Genomic DNA, 22,649 nt, shown 5'->3' with positions numbered 1-22,649 from the left:
ATATCCATATATAAATACATAGTATAGAACACCTACATCAATAAATGTAATATTTACACATGATAAATATCTATATAGACATGTCAATGAAACTAATAAATAGAATTCCATACAAACATATCCTTGTCATATATATATTCTTATACATAATGTAATAAAGTGAAATAGAATAGAGCTAAAAAATAATGGAACAACTTTCAAAAATGAACCCAAGTAAAAAATGTATAAACCTTTTTTTTCTGAATGTGATTTTGATTTCATTTGAAATTAAATATAAACAAAAGAATAAATTAATTTAATTAAAGTGAATACAATAGTAAAAACAACAGTTAGCTGACACGGTACCCTCGATACTGTATTTACCCTCGATGAAGATGTAATAATAATAATAATAATAATATATATTTATTTTTTTGTTAAAGATCAAAGATTTGTTTTTCTCAACTATTAATCCTAACTTCACAAATGCCGAATGAATTCCCTTCCAGAACTGGGAGGAAAGTTGAAAGGAATGTGAGAAGTTTTGCTGAACAAGGGTGTAGTTTGAGTGTTAGTTTACTATACGAGTTCACCGAAAGTTTTCTAGTTCTCCTCGTTGAGCGTCATCATCATCATCGCCTCCTTCAGGAAAACTTCGAGCAAGGAGAGACATGTGAGTCTGCACGTAGCATTCCGACCGAGACTTGAAATCCAAGCCCACACCAGGCAGAGCCTCAGAGCAGTGGAGCCTCACAGATAGTAGGACCTCCTTTGAAAAAAACACATTTTCCTGCAGTCGAGCAGGAGCTGCTCCAGTGCGACACATTCCACAACAAGATGCTATTTTCCAGGTAAAAACATCCCAAACCGTTATACTTATCAAACTGCCGTGTACTTTATAAACCAAAAGATGATGTAATGATATAGTTATAGACTTTATTTCAGTATAACAACCGTCAGATGGTTTGTTTACGCGTCACTGCTTCATTAAGTTTATTATTTTAAAGTTAGCTAGTTAGCTTTACACTAGCGACGAGAATTAGCTTCCCCCCTCTGTCAAATAAATACGTTTAAAAAATAAGTATTTGTCATATCCATCATGTATATGAGCTGTTTGTGAACTTATATCGAGCCTGATAGTTTTAAAGTTGTGTTGCTAGTGTGTTAACTTGACTCGTAACAAGGCGCTAAATGCTAACCCCGTGTTAGCTACACAAATGCGTCGCTGATTTTCCTTAAATGTGACCTTATTTGTGTTTTTGTCACATTTTCTGAGGAATATTCAACATTTCTAACGTCTGAAAACAACCCACGTTGACGTGATGCTCGCCTTTTCTCAGCCGTTACAGTGGAACGATAGCCCGTGACGTCACGGCTAGCTTGTGCGTCAACAGAGATCGGGGGTGTCGTACGTGAAGAGAACCCGCACCCCGTCTTTTTTAACCGGGATATTGAGGAGTTATTGAGGGATGAACACCCCATAAATCACGAAGCACTCTTGACTTGAACCACCGGCGGGGAGGGGCGAGGACGTGGCAGTCCTCTTCTCCCCATATCCGGTGATCCCTCGAGCTGCGAGAAAGTTCTGCCTTCAACTCGAATAGAAACTCACATTAACAAGGTTAAATCTAAACTCCAATAGAAGTTATCTCTGTTCTTTTGTAAGAGTTTAGGTTGACACAAAAAGCTGAATTTGTGACCTATTTATAAACTAAAAGACAAAACAATCAGATTATCACTCCATTATGTATGAGCTTTTAAATTTGGTTTAATATGTGGAAACAAATGGTTGCCAGAAAGTAACTTGAAAACTGAAAGCTCAAAAAACATCCTCAAGTCAGAACTTATGTCCCATCGTCTCCGTAACGTTTAAATCTTAAAGATGGACGACTCATGGATTTTGTTTCTTACTTCGAGTGAACATTACAAAAAAATGAATCACAATTGCATAATCGGATGAAAGTAATGCATTATAAAAAAAAGAAAAGATAATTCCTTCAAAACCCCCAATAACTCCTTTAACATTTATTAAATTACATAAATAAAAGTAATACAAACAAAAAATACAAATAAATAAGTGGTAAAATATAGTTTTATTAGTAATAAACAACTGTGACTGTTCCATTTAACATATTTATTATTTTTAATGTAGAGTCATTGTGCAAATGTCAATATATTAACCTTATTGTTAAAGAATTTATAGGTTTCTAAACTGTTTTAAATGATAGTTCAGTACAAATTTCTCAATTTTCTACTCGGCTTCATGTCGACTAAAGTCTCAGACTAAGACTGGAGCTCAGTTTGCTTTGTCCAAAAAGACACTTAAAATCATCCAAATACGTCGAAGGACTTACTTAAGGTGAAGATTAAGACTAAGTTAGTTAAACACAATTTCATAACTTTCTAATAGTTGTGGTGGTTGGTTATTTATTTTTGGTCAGATAATAAACAACATTTTTGTTGTGAATGTTCCACATAAAATGTTTATTCTTGACAATATAAAATCATTAAGTGACAGTAAGATTATAAACCTTTTTGTTAAAGAATGTGAACTATAAAAGTTTTTTTCCTGGTGAACTCTGCTGCTGTTAAATTCATTATTTCTTTTCGTCTTCGTGGCAGAATCTCAACCTGCCTCAGCATGTATGATTCTTGTAGTGACTAATGAGGAAACATGTTTTCTGGGTTGCTAAATACCACTTTCATTTATAGTTGAGTAAGGATATAAGATCAACATTTCACCCTATTTAGTCTTTCAACAATTGAGGTAGTCAAGGATCCCATTCTCTTAAAATGCTTTTAAGTGTCAACTGCTTTAACACTTTAAAGCAGTTTACGAGAAGTCAGCTGAGGTCACACGAGATTACAGGCCTTTTTTTTTGCTTTTAATTTGAGCCTGCAGACAAATGAGCAACGTGTCAGCAGCTCTTTTTGCTGTACTGCTGAATACACCAGCAGTAAAATCAACACCCTAAACTATGTCACTAGAAGAGATTTGTTATATGTTTTTTCAAAATTGGGTAAATATTATGTAATATTGTAAAAATGTTGGTCTCATTAACTGAACATATTTGACTCCATAAGAGACAGGATGTTAGAAATCTTCAATTCATATCTCTGTGAATGAAACACTCTCTGCTCGCGTTAGAAGCAGCTTTTAACCGCCTCAAGTTATATTAGTCCTTTTGTGGTGGGTGGGAAACTTCAGTTCTACCATGAACTTCCTGACCTAACTTTCATCCACATCTTAAGTCTTAATGACCTTCAATTGAAAACCTTTTTATGTCCTTGTTGAAAAAAGAATTTAATACATAAATACAGTGACTTTTATTAATTTATTGAATTCATACTATTTTGGATATTTTTAACTCAAGACAAAATTGATATAGAGTGAATAAATTAAGTCATTTGTGTGAGTAGTTTGCTTTTAAATGGATGTTTGAAAATGCTTAAACTATTGAGTGTGAGAAAATATAGTTACATGGACATGGATAGCAATGTTTTCTTTCTATAACGATATTCAACAGGGCTGTATCGAAATAGTTATTGATTTTTGGCTTTAAAACATATTTTGTTTTCAAATTAGATCTTTTTTGGTTCATACTTAATAAAGTTTATATAAAATAAAATAATTCTAGGCCCCTGCGACTCCCACAAGGAATAAATGAATGAATGAAATTAACATGCTAATATTCACTGTATTTGTTCATTTTTGTGTTGCAATTCAACTGCTGACCGCTAGATATTACCAATCGTTACATCCTCCGCAGCTAAATGAACAATGAAATCCTGCGAGATAACAGAGATGACTGAGGACAAGAGGATACAGTGGACTCTAGCAGCTTTTAAAGATGATGATCTAGACATTCGGTTTGAAAAACAAATGAAAGCAGTTACGACTTTGTCAAGAGTCATGTGGTCTGTAAATTCTGCAACACCAGAGTCAAGTACTCCTCAATACTACAAATATGTCCCTGTTTCTACAGTATCACCAGTCATGAATACATTGCAATATATCGTATGGTTCCTAGAGATCGTTTACTATGTCGGTATTTTAACATGTTTTCATTTACAGGATGGCGCTGCCACGTTGGTGCTTCCTTTTGCTCTGTTGTTTTCAATCAATATCAGCTAACAATGACTTCTTCACTTCAATCGGTAAATTACTCTTATTTCATTGCTTTGCCTTTAATTTTCTTCTCTAACAGTGTGTTAACTGCCATCCTCAGGTCAAATGACAGACTTGCTATACACAGAGAAAGACCTGGTCACCTCCTTAAAGGACTACATCAAGGCAGAGGAGAACAAATTAGACAGACTAAAGAAGTGAGTTGGAGTGAGGGGAAATTTTAGCTTGTGGAAGTATAAATACAAGTTTTTTTTTTACTTTGTACTAGGTGGGCAGATAAGTTGGACTCACTGAGTGCAATGGCTACACAGGACCCTGATGGCTTCCTGGGTCATCCTGTCAATGCATTTAAACTGATGAAGAGGCTGAACACAGAGTGGGGAGATCTGGAGAGTCTTGTGCTCAGTGACACTACTGATGGTATTCATCTCCCTTTCATTAAATATCAACTAATCATGTTCTTTTAAAAAGATCATCCTTTTACTTTGTGCTCATGCAAGTTTATGTTTTCATTCCTAATGTCGTTGATGGAGCTGTAAAATAGCTTGTCGATATTTAAGTGAGAATGATAAGAACATTTTAGTGAGATAATTTTTTGATACCAATTTAAGGTTTTTATACTGAATAAAATTGATATTTAGAAAATGAAAAAAAAAAACATACAACTGAAATATTTAGGCAAATAAAACTTTCCTGTATATCTTTGTTATTTTTTCTTGAACTCTGAATACAACTAAATATATGTTTTGTTTTTAGTTTAAATGGGAACCCTTATTTTCTTGTTTTTTTGTTTGTTTCCAGGATTTATTTCCAACCTGACGATACAGAGGAAGTACTTCCCCACGGACGAGGACCAGACCGGGGCAGCTAAAGCTCTGTTGCGATTGCAAGACACCTACAGACTGGATGCTAACACCATTTCAAAAGGAAACCTACCAGGTAAACAAAATAAGAGGATTTGATTAGAACTATTTTATATGGAAATACAACAGCGTTATAAGAATATTTAAGAATATTTCAAATGTTGAAACCTTGAACTTTTTTATTGAAATGTTGTTCTTTTTAAGCAGTTATTATTATTAATACTATTTTTTAATAATTGAATTTAATAATTTAAATTATTTTTATTGAATTTAATAATTGTCACAATTAATAGTGAGTTTAATATTCTTATTCCAAAAATTGTTATTTTTCCATTTAATTTGTTGGGTATTTATGAAGTGATGCATTTTTGAACTGGTCAATACAATATTTTTAATTTGTGTTTTAATTAAAAGTGTATTCAAATTGAAATATTCAATTTTTCAAATTAAATATTCGAAATGATTTAGCTTAATAAATAACACAAATAATTAAAAGCTTTGTTTTAATGGCATATGCATCCATATATTTTAACCGACAAATGCATTGATTTTGTTAGGATGTTCAAAGTATCGTGTTGCTCATACTTACATATCTTCCATCTCTCAAGGGGTGAAACACAAGAGCTTGATGACGGTGGAGGACTGCTATGAGTTGGGCAAGATCGCCTACTCTGACGTGGACTACTACCACACGGAGCTGTGGATGGCTCAGGCTCTACGGCAGGTGGATGAAGGGGAAGAGTCGCCCTTAGAGAAGGTGACCATCCTCGACTACCTCAGCTACGCCATTTACCAGCAGGGGGAGCTAGAGAGAGCTCTGGACTACACCAAGAGGTTGCTTGAATTGGGTGAGTATTTTTTTATCTACCTGAAGAAGGAGATTTAGTATATCAGTGTCTTCAGAGTATTGAAAAGGTTGTTTTTATCATTTGAGACTATTTATTTGTATTAAAATGTTGAATAGTTTTTTGGAATAATTGAATTAAATAATTTCTATGTTGAAAGGTTAGATACAATGGTTAAGATATAATAACATCATCCCTTCTCTCTGCTTCTGCCCCCAAATTCAAAGTTTTAGAGTCTCATCACAAACATAATCAATCAGTCATTGAGTGAGTGTATGGTTCCATCTTCTTTTGAAACTGTAATTGTAACTCCCATTTTCAAATCAGGAAACATAGAAGATATTAAGAACTACAAACCCAACAACATACTCCCAGCTGTCTCTAAAGTCATTGAAAAGGTTGTAGCTGAACAGTTGATTGAGCACCTTGATAACAGAAACATGTTGCATCCTATGCAATTTGGCTTCTGGTCAAAACATTCCACTGACACGGCATGCTGTTACTTTCTTGAGGTCATCAAATCCAGGTTGGACAGGTCGATCTTCGTAAGGCATTCAACACTGTCAACCACTCAGTGCTGCTGAAAAAAAATATTAATTTCAATCTTTGGTGGTTTCAGTCTTACCTCGCTAACCGTTCTTAGTGCGTTAGAATCAATGACAAACCGTCAACGTTCAAACCCTGTACTACGGGCGTCCCACAAGGTTCCATTCTAGGGCCGTAACTACTATTCAGTTTGTACATCAACGATCTACGCTGATGATATGGTCTTCTTTACACACGGCCTGATGCTAATTCAGTAGCAGCTAGGCTCTCTACAGCAATGAAGAAAGCAACTGAGTAGCTTGACAGGTACTGCCTTACACTGAACCTGGAGAAAACGTTCTCAATGTTTTTCTCGAACAGACAAATCCAAAGTGTCCTTCTAAATATCTATGTGGATAATTACACAATCAAAAATGTAGAGGAAGTGAAATACTTTGGTGTCATTTCGAACCCTACACTTAATTTTAAAAAACATTTCTGCAATGTGCTGAAATTTAACATTTCCAACTTTCAACAAATCAGGACTCAGTTTTAAACTCGTTTAGATCTTTGCACAGCCAGGCCTTAAAAATCCTTGATCAAAAACCTTGGCGTTACCACCATTGCAAAATACTTGAAAAACATAAAATCTCTGCATGATGCTGCCCCTCCTCCCCTAAAGACCTATGTACAGCCATGCTTTTGAACTGAAACTGAAACCATTCAATATCCCGAAAATACTGATCTTCTTCCGTTATCTTTATTTCCTAAACACTGTAGCTGTTAATTAAACTGCACCTAAATTGTGGGCTTCTTACATCTTCTGCTTGCTGAGACACTGTAGAAGATGATAATCAGTGAAGTTCAAAAATATTCTCCAAGATAAAAATGTTTACATAGATTTTGTACAATTATTTTACTTTTTTCTTTTTTTAATTTTAAGATCCAGAACACCAGCGTGCCATGGGCAATCTGAAGTACTTTGAGTTCCAGCTTGAGAAGCAAAAAAAAGAGGAATCTGAGGAGCAGAAAAAGGAGCCAAAAGAGAAGGTGAAAGTGAAGAGAACTGAAACCAAGAGATCCAAGAGAGAGTTCCAGCTGATCCCCGAGAGGAGGAAGTATGAAATGTTGTGTCGAGGCGAGGGCATCAGAATGGTGAGAATCTAAAAAAAACTGCAATGTCACCTTCCCGCTGAGATCTTGTTGACAACTTTTTATTTTCACTCAGACTCCTCGCAGGCAGAGTCGACTCTTCTGTCGTTACTATGACAACAACCACAACCCCATGTACGTGCTGAGGCCGGTGAAGCAGCAGGACGAGTGGGACCGCCCCTACATTGTCCGTTATATTGACATCATCTCTGATAAGGAAATTGAGAAAGTGAAGCAGCTAGCAAAACCCAGAGTAAGTTTTTTTATTTTCATGTTTTGTGTTCAAAATAATGCTTCTGCCTTTTTGGATGACACCCAACTTGTTGCCATTGTTCCCGAAATATTTATAACAAGAAAATATGTGTGTAACTAGTGTTTTCATATGAGAAAATTATAGATAATACATTGATAAATGAGTAAATTGACAATTAATATGTATTTCTTAATTAAATATTGTTTTCAATAGAATAGGTTTCTATTATAGTGCCTCCAGATAATCCCAAAAGAGTACAAAGCTACTTTAATTATTAAAAAAATCATATATATATATAATATAATAATATAAAATAAAAATCCTCTTTAACTTTAAAACTTTAACTTTAAAAAACCTTGAAAATATTGCTTAAAAATAAATTTGAATAAAAAAAAAACGAACCCCAAATCAGTATTGTGTGGGACATCATTTGAAATGTTAAATTCAGACATTCAATATTGTGAGGAAATTGCTATACTTCCATAGAAATGCAAACGCGGCCTACTATCACAATTTGGAAGATACCTACTCCGCCTTTAACAAGCTAATCTGAGTTGGCCAATTGTGTGGTTTGAAGGGTGAAACGCTTGTTTGGTTATAAGCAAGCGCATAGACACACATCATTCCGAATGTGTGTCTATGTACATGTGTAAACCCTCTTCTGGCTTTCCAGCTGCGCAGGGCCACCATCTCTAACCCAATCACTGGAGTTTTGGAGACAGCCCCGTACCGGATCAGCAAGAGGTAAGGTTACAAGCAGGTGCCGCTCGGGGAGAGGCTCCAGAGGGAGATTGTTTCTTCCTCTTCTCCCTCAACTGCTCATCCCATTGCTTCCCAAGTGTTGTGGCCCTCCATCAATTTCTCTGGAGCTTCCATCACGTCCAGTAGATTCTGCACAGAAGCCATAATCGGCTTAGACTGGGAATCTGGGTGGTGTGGACTGTTGAACTTGAAAAAGAAAAGATGGTTGATCCAGTGCAATTTGATAAATTATGCTTCACAGAAAAGAGAAATGTTTCTGTTTAATGTGAGCAGATGAATATTAACACAAATATGCTTTTTTATAGGCCAACAACTTTTATGGGGCATATTGAATTCACTTGAATGTGTCATCTCTGAATCAACTGAATCATTTTTATTTCAACACGTATTCCACGATTCAGAGATTATGGTATGGAAGTAAATCAGTGACATCAGAATATTAAATGTTTAAATTGAACATTTCAAATGTTTCAATTATTTTATTTTGTTATTTTTTTAAGCATTGAATTATTTTTTAATAATTGAAAGGTTAAATTTGTTTTTATTTAATAATTTAATTTTAATTTTAATTAAAACCAATTCAGTGTCGACAGAACAACAAACTCAAAAATAACAGTAATGTAATGTAAAATGTAATCATTAAATATTTTGAAAACACTGATATACTTCCATTGTACAAAGGTCTTCTGTGAAAACATTATGTCTTGTTGAGTAAATGCTTGGACCTTTACTAGAAATAACATTGACAACTAGTGACCAGTCTCTGCCTCTCTTTCTTCATCTCTTTTCCGACCTTTATTCTCTACCTTCTCTCACTCCTTCCTCACTTCATCTTGGTTTTGTCCACCTCGTCATCCTTGTGCTGCGGGAACTACTGTAGTTAAGGCGAGCCACGGTGCATGACCCTCAAACTGGGAAACTTACTACTGCCCAATACAGAGTCTCCAAGAGGTAAGGGTTCATAGGTCAGTGGGAGGGCCACAACCCCCCCGACCCCACATCCTCACAGTAGCACCATTCTTCTCTCTCTCCCTGCCATGGTTGTAGTTCATCAAAAACCACGATTAAGATGTTGCACATCCTTGAAAGCAAACCAGTGAGAAGAAACATGTTGATGTTATGACATTATTATATATTTTTTTATATAAACTTGTATCAGACAAAGATGACTTCAGGATGAAATGTTTCTCTATCTTGCTTTCTGGTTGATTCAGACATTTTCATGGCAGTTTGACAATAAACCATCCTTAACTTAACTCATACCTAACTTATGAGCTCAGTCCAAACTCGCATTATACCTAGATACCACCACAATCTCAAATATTTTGTCTACTGTTTTCCTCATTTTATAACTGCTAATGGCAACATGACATATTTTTTAATTAATAATTAATCTCGCCTGATTTCATAGTTATTTTATCTGCAGAGGACGCAATGACTGCTGCCGTCTAGTTGTCAGAAGTTATACTGCAATTCAAATGACAAAATTGTATCATGAAACATTATCTGCTGTTTCATGGAACCTCTTTAACCCATCACTATTACCGGACTTGGTGATTGCTTTTTACACTTCACCACAACAAATTCCTGTGTTGTTACTAAATCACTGGCAAATAAAGCTGATTCTGATTAAGATTAAGAATGCATATAAATTCTTTCAGTACAGACTCAAACTAGGCTTATATTACTAGTCTTAGTATTGGCAATAATTGCTACTAATGTTTAATTTGTTAAAACTTTAATAAGTGTCAGGTAGGTTTACCTTTACCCCACAACTGATGTTGTAATTTATTATTTTTTATAGATTAAAATAATCACATGATCCATCTGAGCTAAATAAAATAGAGGTCACGTTATTAACTCTGTTCATTCTGTATCATCTTTCTCCCAAAAAAACCCTTTTAATGACATAAAAGATATGCAACTTTCCCACAAGACGGAGCTTTCACAGGGATGTGTGGGTGGACAGTGTGATGGCACACATCATATATATTCCCTTAGATTATTTATGCTCAAGAAGGATTTTCATCACTAATTTGGTCTCAAGGCACTTTTAGATGAACCCAATTTTCTTCACAACATATAGACATTCATCTTTTCAGCTCTTGTTACAATTGTAGCAGAAAACAACCAATAATGACGCAATACAGCACAAAATCTATTTTATTTGGGTTAGATTCTAATTTTAAAAAATCTAATGAAGAGAATAATAAATTTAAACATTTTTTTTTTAATCCTTAGCCAATTGGAGATTTTGACTCTTGGGCTGATTTATATTTTTTGGCCAGCATGTTGCAGCATGACTAACTTTCTTTCCATCTACTACCATCCATCCGAAAAACTCACAAGTCACTATGAGCTAAATATTTCATATTTCTCAATTATTCCTTTTTCTTTTTTTCAGCGCTTGGCTAACTGGATATGACGACCCAGCAATCGACGTCATCAACCAGAGAATCGAGGATCTAACAGGGCTGGAAATGGACACTGCAGAAGAGTTACAGGTGAGTAGTAAACATCATCAATTATGTGCTTCTGAACAAAAGATGGATTTCACTTCTCGCTCTCTAGGTTGCTAACTATGGTGTCGGGGGTCAGTATGAGCCACACTTTGACTTTGGAAGGGTACGACTTATTAATAATAATATCTCATGGTTCCTTTCGTCCATTGATTACCAAAACTTTTAATAATTCTCCTCACAGAAAGATGAGCCGGATGCTTTCAAAGAGTTGGGCACCGGGAACCGCATCGCAACATGGCTGTTCTATGTGAGTCCGGTCACCATTAAATCCTCTATATTATAGAGAATTTTAAATACTTAAACTTTCTAGATTCTTATAGAGCCTTTAAGAACGAAGAAAGTTTAAGATTTAAAGTCCTCACATTGTTGAGCAACTGGAGATCCGTCTGCTCCCATAGATGAATAATTCACTCTGCTGGAATGTGGGATGGTTTGCATAAAATGACGCAAAATATGAGGTTTATTGCTGCGTGTTTTAACGTTTCTTTCTTTAAAAGAGCAAAAATCTCAGACAGGAGCAGCAAGTATTGTTCCTGAGGCAGACATGAAAACACCCTAGTGATCCATGAAATATTTATCTGCAACAGCAGGGGGTTTCATATTACAAGGATTACAATGAGGTTGCGTTCAAACATTAAAATCATCTCATTGTTATAAAGTTTATAGTTTCATTTAAACCTTAATGACTTTCATCAACGTAAAGATAAAAAACCTCTAAAATAATCCCAGTTAAATCACAGAACTAAGTATATTAGTATAAATATATTGTTTTGTTTAGATATTTAGCAAATAAGAGAAGACGATGTTCACGTTCAATAATCCTGATGAGGAACTGAAAAAACTTGATTTTGTTTGTCTTCTTACACGATTCTGTTGCAGATGAGTGATGTATCAGCCGGAGGCGCCACAGTGTTCCCAGACGTCGGCGCATCAGTTTGGCCTCAAAAGGTAACCACCACTGGACTGTGAATAGTGCCAGGTTAAATATTCAGAGGGCCAAAAAAACAAATTTGCTTCAGGGCGAGGGCCAGGCTGGTTAAATGTTCATTAAAACATATTAAAATGATTGCACATAACCTATTGAACCAAGAACTAAAAGTGTGTACCGTATACCAGGGTTCCCAAACCCCAGGGCCATGGACCAGTACTGGCTTCATTTGTCATTACTAAAAGCTTTTACTTCTCAACAGAACTTGGTGCAAGGCAATAATTATCCAACCTAACTTATTAATGGTGCACAACGTGCTGCAACATCACATGATGCATCCCTGACCAATAGCGAAAGCGGATTGGTCACTTCAATATTTATCAAATATTAACACATGTGTGTATATAAGAAATAAGATCTGTTTTAATGGAGGAGTTTGATTCGCTGTGGAGACCCTTGAAGGGAGCATCCGAAAGTAAAAGAAGAAGATCTGATTTTATGATTACAATGAAAAAAATAATTTTCGTTTGATCACTTGAAATGTAGTTTGCAAGAGTCTCTGACGTTTCTGTGAAACAAAATCACATCAACCTGAAGCTGCAAATATTTATTTTATTGAGTATTTTTTTATTGTTTAAGCGCTTTGTGACCCTGGTCTTGAAAAGCACTCTATAAATACTAATTACTAACTTACTTACTTACATTTTAATGAAGCTCAGTGACGATCAGACCATCTTCTTCATCATCATCACAACTCAGTGCTTTAAGTTACCGATTTGCAGTTTTACTCTTGTTAAATTTATCTTAAGATGTTTCAAACAAGCCCATGAATGTTTATTTAGATAAAGTATTCGTGTCAATAATGAACATGAAACTGTTCCGTGGTGCAAAAAAGGTTGGGGACCACTACTGTATATTGGATCCGGCCCGTGGGACTTGACTTTGAAACATGTGGTCTTAAGTACTCCCCACCTAATATTACATTTTTTAAATTCCAATTTTCGACCTATATTTTTCTTTCAATGCCATTTGAAAATAGCATTTTTCTAAACCCAAACTACATTTGCCATTTAGAATTGACTTGATATTGACTTTAATATTATTGTAAACATGATTCCTTGTGTAATTCTGAATATTTCCAATGTTACATGTTATTATTCAATATGATATTGAAGCGTATTAAGCTTTGTTTTAAAGCTGACACAAGTTTCCCTCAAATCTTATCTGCTTTTCCATCATCCAACCTTTGCAACCTTTCATTTTTGTAGAATTTCCAAGTTCAATGTTGGTGTTTGTAATCTCTGCCTTAGAAAAGCACTGTTATCTCTCATGAACTCCACAACTAGTTTTTGGTCCACTTTAATCAGGTTCCGAGCAAACCCTGTGACACGTGTATTAAATGATCTTATTCATTTAGTATTTATTTCATGAATACAATAAAATATACTGAATTAAAGTATTTAAAAGCAAAATCGTATTAGACTATTATATTATATATACATGTAAAGATGTAAACAGAACCTGACATTGACGGTTGATTTTCAATCTTGCTTAAAACTAGGATTGGATATATGATCCAATCAGATTTCAGAATCATTCTTTTGAAAAAACAATTTTCAAGATTTGATCCAATTCCATGAGATGGCTTTGACCAACTGGCTGATCAAAACTGTCACTGTAAATCCTGCTGACCCCTGCTGGTTGTTCCCTGCATGTGTTCCAGGGCAGCGCTGTGTTCTGGTACAACCTCTTCCCCAGTGGAGAAGGAGACTACAGCACCCGACATGCTGCGTGTCCAGTGCTGGTGGGAAATAAATGGGGTGAGTTTAAATCATCGAATCTTCAATTCAATTTAACGCACTAAAAAGGACCAGAGTTCGAATCACGTAAATGCCCATAACTGTAGTTATAAAGTTTATCCATTAGATAGCAACGTTCATTGTTTGAGTGTCTGTTAGCATGGGTGTCGTCTTTTGAGGGGCGGCTTTCGTATCCGGGTTTGCTTTTGTTTTGGAATCTGTACAGCATTAGCGACAAGAATACGTTATAATAAAAGCACAGAATTAACAAATATTATCACTTTGTTGGCTTATTGAGCGTTTGCACATACACATATTTATTTGTTTATTACTATTAATTACTTGATTACCAAGTAATGGATTGGGAGACCAGGAGTTAAAGAAGATGGAGCTGGAATAATGATTGAACGAGAATGACTTGAAGAACTGCCACAGTATCACAGGATACTCTGGGTCAAGCTGTCAAACTAACATTTTCCATTCATCCAACTGTAAACAATGCCTGTGATCTTCTCCTCAATGGTTTACGCCATTGTGTGTCCAAGCTAAAGAACTACAGTTCTGAACATTTACCACGTGATTCAAAAAAACGACATGTTTATTTTGGTTAAAACAAAGTCACTTAAGAGAACTTCTTCACCATCACAATCTGGTCCCTTTTAGCTTTGTAGTGTCGTGAAGCAGAGTCAAAATAAAGTTAGACGTGAATTTCATGAGATCCGAGTAGAAAAAAAGAAATATTCATCCATGTCTCCTTCGTACATCAGAGCATTAATGTTACAAATAATGTTTTCTTTCTTTTCTCTCCAGTATCGAACAAGTGGATTCATGAAAGAGGACAGGAGTGGCGTCGACCATGTGGTCTGAACGAGACTGACTGATGGAAACTTTCTTGTCTCTTCCTCGTGAACCGACACTACACACCATGAAGTGGTCCAAATGGGTCACTCCCTCAGCACCAACACTCCGTCTACACCCCCCCTCCCTGCTGGTGAGCTCTTAGTCCAGGATTGTTTGGGTTTCATGTCCCTGGACAGTATTAGCAGCGCTGGAACTGATTACACATTCTCCTGGTGGTCGCACAGTTTTGAGGACTTTTCACTTGTGTGTGTGTCGTGGCACTCTGTCTGAACTGGAGCACTGTGGGGGAGCAGTTTTCTCTTTCTTTCTACTCATCACTTCATGGCCCTCAAACCATTTTTTACCAAACAAATGCACCTGAATAAATAATGACTTTATTTTTATTCAGAGCCTATTTTTATCTTGTGGCCACTTCGTTACAGATGCTGATGATAATTAGGGTTAGATAGAATTTTATAAAGTATGTTTTAAACCTTGGTGAAATATTGCACATATTTTCATACTTCAACTATTGGCAACTTTCTTTCTTTCTTTGTAGTCCTTTTAAGAAAATATAATGAATAAAAGAACATGTTTATTTGACACATGTGGTGCCTATGAGGATCTTCAGTGCTGTTAGTGTGGAACTCAATGGATTTCAGAGGAAGAAACATTTTATTTATATGTTCCCCTCCCACCTTTGAATTTGTTTGATAAAGGTCTGAATGCATTTTTGTAATGCATTAAAAACATGTTTTTATTGATCCTGTGTTGCATTTGTTATTGTGACTCAAAATATGAAGTGTAAGTGCAGAAGTGCGCGCTTTAGGACCCAAGCAGGGGAGTCAAATATGAGAGACCCTTCACCAAGATGAAGATCTTCTAAGATTCAGGACACGAGGAGGAGGCGGCCCAAGCTTTCAATTCAATTCAATTTTATTTAAAGCTTTGAATGAACGAGGAGTCCATGTGAACATGACGAGGAGACCTGCCCCCTAATCTCAGTGGTGCAGCGACTGGGTGACTTGTTACCATGGAAACCAGCCGACGACAGTTCATGAATGAATGAGTTCAGACATGACACCCAAGATTAACATGGTCAAGGTTGATGAGATGAGTGAAAAACTGTCAATTAACAGTTCAAGTTTTAAATGTTTTTACACATGTTTCTGTAACATTCTAATACCACACATCTCTGGGTTATAAAGTAGAACTTTGTAAATAAGACTCCATTGAATATTGATAAATCTATATGGATGTAGACTTGGCAAAGTACCTAATGTTGGACAATTCTAGTATAGGAATAGCAGCTCTGGGGCTCACTCTCCTCCTCCCTCCAATGGGAACACAAGGATTGGGATTCTAAGCCTAACCCTTTTAAAGTCAGAGGGTTATGTTTCTTTGATGTGGTTTTTTTTCAATCACTGTGTTTTTGTATTTTTGTTGGGGATTGCATTTTAGGGACATGCATACACATGACAGAATCTTTTAAAGTAATGTCATTGAATGTAAACGGTTTCAACAATACTTTAAAAAGAAAGGGTGATGTAAAAACTGAAAAAAGGAAGAACTAATTTTTCTACAAGAATTTGTCAAAAATCTGAACATCAGGAAATTGAAGCAGTTTGGATTTGATAATACATTTAAACCTCTGTTTAAGAACAAGTCAAACAAGAACTTTCTTGACTCACTAGACCGACCAATATGATCTTCTAACGGCATCAATAACAAATGGAAATAGAGAGAGCAATTAAAAACAAATAAAACACCAGGTAGAGATGGTTTACCGTCTGAATGCAAAGTATTCTGTGAGCAGTCTTATTAAAAATGTGTGTGTTAACAAAATGACATACCTGGGGTCACTTTGACCAAATAAACTAAGAAACTGTACGAAGAAAAGTATAGCAAATTACGTAAAGAAATTAGAAACGATCTAGAGAAATGGGTTCTCTTACGCTGGAGTGAAGTTCAAGAGTCGATACAATGAACATCCTTCCTAGTTTACTTTACCTGTTTCAACTCATATAGCAGAGAGTGTGGGATACATTGTTACCCGGATTTCATGGACATAAACTTCACTCTTGTAAAGTTTGAAACCTACACATTAGTCAGGAGGACACTTTTAGGCAAGATGGAAAAAACCTGGAGGGAAAAGTTAAAGATAGAGAAATTCAAGGTCTCATTGGAGACAGAGAGGAAATGAAAGAGTTTAGAAATAAATGATTCATTCATTCATTCATTTTCTACCACTTTATCCCTGATGGGGGTCGCAGGGAGACTGGAGTCTTTTCCACTTTCATTGGGAGAGAGGGAGGGGACACCCTGGACAGGACGCCAGTCTGTCGGACAAGACACACAACGATTCACACACACACTCATACCTACGGAAAAGTTCTAGATCAACCTCTGTATGTTTTTGGACTGTGGGAGGAAACCAGGACTTGTATACACTTCTACACATGATTGTGTATTAAAAGTGTTGTGTGTTGGTGTGTGGACTTGTATACACTTCTACACATGATTGTGTATTAAAAGTGTTGTGTGTTGGTGTGTGGACTTGTATACACTTCTACACATGATTGTGTATTAAAAGTGTTGTGTGTTGGTGTGTGGACTTGTATACACTTCTACACATGATTGTGTATTAAAAGTGTTGTGTGTTGGTGTGTGGACTTGTATACACTTCTACACATGATTGTGTATTCAAAGTGTTGTGTGTTGGTGTGTGGACTTGTATACACTTCTACACATGATAGTGTATTAAAAGTGTTGTGTGTGGACTTGTATACACTTCTACACATTATAGTGTATTAAAAGTGTTGTGTGTTGGTGTGTGGACTTGTATACACTTCTACACATGATAGTGTATTAAAAGTGTTGTGTGTGGGTGGGTGGACTTGTATACACTTCTACACATGATTGTGTATTAAAAGTGTTGTGTGTTGGTGTGTTGACTTGTATACACTTCTACACATGATTGTGTATTAAAAGTGTTGTGTGTTGTGTGTGGACTTGTATACACTTCTACACATGATAGTGTATTAAAAGTGTTGTGTGTGGGTGGGTGGACTTGTATACACTTCTACACATGATTGTGTATTCAAAGTGTTGTGTGTTGGTGTGTGGACTTGTATACACTTCTACACATGATTGTGTATTAAAAGTGTTGTGTGTTGGTGTGTGGACTTGTATACACTTCTACACATGATTGTGTATTCAAAGTGTTGTGTGTTGGTGTGTGGACTTGTATACACTTCTACACATGATAGTGTATTAAAAGTGTTGTGTGTGGACTTGTATACACTTCTACACATGATAGTGTATTAAAAGTGTTGTGTGTTGGTGTGTGGACTTGTATACACTTCTACACATGATAGTGTATTAAAAGTGTTGTGTGTGGGTGGGTGGACTTGTATACACTTCTACACATGATTGTGTATTAAAAGTGTTGTGTGTTGGTGTGTGGACTTGTATACACTTCTACACATGATAGTGTATTAAAAGTGTTGTGTGTGGGTGGGTGGACTTGTATACACTTCTACACATGATTGTGTATTAAAAGTGTTGTGTGTTGGTGTGTGGACTTGTATACACTTCTACACATGATTGTGTATTAAAAGTGATGTGTGTTGGTGTGTGGACTTGTATACACTTCTACACATGATTGTGTATTAAAAGTGTTGTGGGTTGGTGTGTTGACTTGTATACACTTCTACACATGATAGTGTATTAAAAGTGTTGTGTGTGGGTGGGTGGACTTGTATACACTTCTACACATGATAGTGTATTACAAGTGTTGTGTGTTGGTGGGTGGACTTGTATACACTTCTACACATGATTGTGTATTAAAAGTGTTGTGTGTTGGTGTGTTGACTTGTATACACTTCTACACATGATTGTGTATTAAAAGTGTTGTGTGTTGGTGTGTGGACTTGTATACACTTCTACACATGATAGTGTATTAAAAGTGTTGTGTGTGGACTTGTATACACTTCTACACATGATTGTGTATTAAAAGTGTTGTGTGTTGGTGTGTTGACTTGTATACACTTCTACACATGATAGTGTATTAAAAGTGTTGTGTGTGGGTGGGTGGACTTGTATACACTTCTACACATGATTGTGTATTAAAATTGTTGTGTGTTGGTGTGTGGACTTGTATACGCTTCTACACATGATTGTGTATTAAAGTGTTGTGTGTTGGTGTGTGGACTTGTATACACTTCTACACATGATTGTGTATTAAAGTGTTGTGTGTTGGTGTGTGGACTTGTATACACTGCTACACATGATCGTGTATTAAAAGTGTTGTGTGTTGGTGGGTGGACTTGTATACACTTCTACACATGATTGTGTATTAAAAGTGTTGTGTGTTGGTGTGTGGACTTGTATACACTTCTACACATGATTGTGTATTAAAGTGTTGTGTGTTGGTGTGTGGACTTGTATACACTTCTACACATGATAGTGTATTAAAAGTGTTGTGTGTTGGTGTGTGGACTTGTATACACTTCTACACATGATAGTGTATTAAAAGTGTTGTGTGTTGGTGTGTGGACTTGTATACACTTCTACACATGATAGTGTATTAAAAGTGTTGTGTGTGGACTTGTATACACTTCTACACATGATAGTGTATTAAAAGTGTTGTGTGTGGACTTGTATACACTTCTACACATGATAGTGTATTAAAAGTGTTGTGTGTGGACTTGTATACACTTCTACACATGATAGTGTATTACAAGTGTTGTGTGTTGGTGTGTTGACTTGTATACACTTCTACACATGATAGCGTATTAAAAGTGTTCTGTGTTGGTGTGTGGACTTGTATACACTTCTACACAGGATAGTGTATTAAAAGTATTGTGTGTTGGTATGTGGACTTGCATACACATCTACACATGATAGTGTATTAAAAGTGTTGTGTGTTTGTTTGTTGACTTGTATACACTTCTACACATGATAGCGTATTAAAAGTGTTGTGTTGGTGTCTGGACTTGTATACACTTCTACACATGATCGTGTATTAAAAGTGTTTTGTGTTGGTGTGTGGACTTGTACACACTTCTACACATGATTGTGTATTAAAAGTGTTTTGTGTTGGTGTGTGGACTTGTACACACTTCTACACATGATAGTGTATTAAAAGGGTTGTGTGTTGGTGTGTGGAATTGTATACACTTCTACACATGATAGTGTATTAAAAGTGTTGTGTGTTGGTGGGTGGACTTGTATACACTTCTACACATGATTGTGTATTAAAAGTGTTGTGTGTTGGTGTGTTGACTTGTATACACTTCTACACATGATTGTGTATTAAAAGTGTTGTGTGTTGGTGTGTGGACTTGTATACACTTCTACACATGATAGTGTATTAAAAGTGTTGTGTGTGGACTTGTATACACTTCAACACATGATTGTGTATTAAAAGTGTTGTGTGTTGGTGTGTGGACTTGTATACACTTCTACACATGATTGTGTATTAAAAGTGTTGTGTGTTGGTGTGTTGACTTGTATACACGTCTACACATGATAGAGTATTAAAAGTGTTGTGTGTGGGTGGGTGGACTTGTATACACTTCTACACATGATTGTGTATTAAAAGTGTTGTGTGTTGGTGTGTGGACTTGTATACACTTCTACACATGATTGTGTATTAAAGTGTTGTGTGTTGGTGTGTGGACTTGTATACACTTCTACACATGATAGTGTATTAAAAGTGTTGTGTGTTGGTGGGTGGACTTGTATACACTTCTACACATGATTGTGTATTAAAAGTGTTGTGTGTTGGTGTGTGGACTTGTATACACTTCTACACATGATTGTGTATTAAAGTGTTGTGTGTTGGTGTGTGGACTTGTATACACTTCTACACATGATAGTGTATTAAAAGTGTTGTGTGTTGGTATGTGGACTTGTACACACTTCTACACATGATAGTGTATTAAAAGTGTTGTGTGTGGACTTGTATACACTTCTACACATGATAGTGTATTAAAAGTGTTGTGTGTGGACTTGTATACACTTCTACACATGGTAGTGTATTAAAAGTGTTGTGTGTTGGTGTGTGGACTTGTATACACTTCTACACATGATAGTGTATTAAAAGTGTTGTGTGTGGACTTGTATACACTTCTACACATGATAGTGTATTAAAAGTGTTGTGTGTGGACTTGTATACACTTCTACACATGATCGTGTATTAAAAGTGTTGTGTGTTGGTGTGTGGACTTGTATACACTTCTACACATGATAGTGTATTAAAAGTATTGTGTGTTGGTGTGTGGACTTGTATACACTTCTACAAATGATAGTGTATTACAAGTGTTGTGTGTTGGTGTGTTGGTGTGTGGACTTGTATACACTTCTACACATAATAATGTATTACAAGTGTTGTGTGTTGGTGTGTTGGTGTGTTGACTTGTATACACTTCTACACATGATAGCGTATTAAAAGTGTTCTGTGTTGGTGTGAGGACTTGTATACACTTCTACACAGGATAGTGTATTAAAAGTATTGTGTGTTGGTGTGTGGACTTGCATACACATCTACACATGATAGTGTATTAAAAGTGTTGTGTGTTTGTTTGTTGACTTGTATACACTTCTACACATGATAGCGTATTAAAAGTGTTGTGTGTTGGTGTGTGGACTTGTATACACTTCTACACATGATTGTGTATTAAAATTGTTTTGTGTTGGTGTGTGGACTTGTACACACTTCTACACATGATTGTGTATTAAAAGTGTTTTGTGTTGGTGTGTGGACTTGTACACACTTCTACACATGATAGTGTATTAAAAGTGTTGTGTGTTGGTGTGTCGAATTGTATACACTTCTTCACATGATTGTGTATTAGAAGTGTTGTGTGTTTCTGTGTGGACTTGTATACACTTCCACACATGATTGTGTATTAAAGTGTTGTGTGTTGGTGTGTGGACTTGTATACACTTCTACACATGATAGTGTATTAAAAGTGTTGTGTGTTGGTGTGTGGACTTGTATACACTTCTACACATGATAGTGTATTAAAAGTGTTGTGTGTTGGTGTGTGGACTTGTATACACTTCTACACATGATAGTGTATTAAAAGTGTTGTGTGTGGACTTGTATACACTTCTACATATGATAGTGTATTAAAAGTGTTGTGTGTGGACTTGTATACACTTCTACACATGGTAGTGTATTAAAAGTGTTGTGTGTTGGTGTGTGGACTTGTATACACTTCTACACATGATAGTGTATTAAGAGTGTTGTGTGTGGACTTGTATACACTTCTACACATGATAGTGTATTAAAAGTGTTGTGTGTTGGTGTGTGGACTTGTATACACTTCTACACATGATAGTGTATTAAAAGTATTGTGTGTTGGTGTGTGGACTTGTATACTCTTCTACACATGATAGTGTATTACAAGTGTTGTGTGTTGGTGTGTTGGTGTGTGGACTTGTATACACTTCTACACATAATAAATTATTACAAGTGTTGTGTGTTGGTGTGTTGGTGTGTTGACTTGTATACACTTCTACACATGATAGCGTATTAAAAGTGTTCTGTGTTGGTGTGTGGACTTGTATACACTTCTACACAGGATAGTGTATTAAAAGTATTGTGTGTTGGTGTGTGGACTTGCATACACATCTACACATGATAGTGTATTAAAAGTGTTGTGTGTTTGTTTGTTGACTTGTATACACTTCTACACATGATAGCGTATTAAAAGTGTTGTGTGTTGGTGTGTGGACTTGTATACACTTCTACACATGATTGTGTATTAAAATTGTTTTGTGTTGGTGTGTGGACTTGTACACACTTCTACACATGATTGTGTATTAAAAGTGTTTTGTGTTGGTGTGTGGACTTGTACACACTTCTACACATGATAGTGTATTAAAAGTGTTGTGTGTTGGTGTGTCGACTTGTATACACTTCTTCACATGATTGTGTATTAGAAGTGTTGTGTGTTTCTGTGTGGACTTGTATACACTTCCACACATGATTGTGTATTAGAAGTGTTGTGTGTTGGTGGGTGGACGGTGGGCGGGTGATGT

The 22,649-nt window shown here is 36.0% G+C and overlaps 1 protein-coding gene across 3 annotated transcripts; it reads left to right on the top strand.

Annotated features, from left to right (window-relative positions):
• Positions 1 to 660: 660 nt before the first annotated feature.
• p4ha1b (prolyl 4-hydroxylase, alpha polypeptide I b) lies at positions 661 to 15,362 on the top strand. 3 transcript variants are annotated; one of them, XM_087802469.1, is made up of 16 exons: positions 661 to 830; positions 4,055 to 4,137; positions 4,209 to 4,305; positions 4,377 to 4,528; positions 4,910 to 5,047; positions 5,580 to 5,819; positions 7,285 to 7,496; positions 7,570 to 7,746; positions 8,420 to 8,490; positions 9,394 to 9,459; positions 10,913 to 11,012; positions 11,080 to 11,133; positions 11,212 to 11,277; positions 11,910 to 11,978; positions 13,682 to 13,778; positions 14,568 to 15,362. In XM_087802469.1, the coding sequence occupies exons 1-16, from the start codon at positions 817 to 819 to the stop codon at positions 14,636 to 14,638; spliced, it is 1,707 nt and encodes a 568-aa protein (XP_087658595.1). In that variant the 5' UTR covers positions 661 to 816; the 3' UTR covers positions 14,639 to 15,362. The 3 variants fall into 3 exon arrangements, with proteins under 3 accessions (XP_087658595.1, XP_087658594.1, XP_087658593.1); XM_087802468.1 differs by lacking the exon at positions 8,420 to 8,490 and having other exon boundaries at positions 9,389 to 9,459; XM_087802467.1 differs by lacking the exon at positions 9,394 to 9,459.
• Positions 15,363 to 22,649: the final 7,287 nt, after the last annotated feature.

This window comes from Callionymus lyra, chromosome 11, assembly GCF_982586985.1.
Source record: "Callionymus lyra chromosome 11, fCalLyr1.hap1.1, whole genome shotgun sequence".
NCBI classification, from domain to species: domain Eukaryota; kingdom Metazoa; phylum Chordata; class Actinopteri; order Syngnathiformes; family Callionymidae; genus Callionymus; species Callionymus lyra.
Note: the sequence above shows the minus strand (reverse complement) of the source record. Positions and strands in the feature narration are given on the sequence as shown.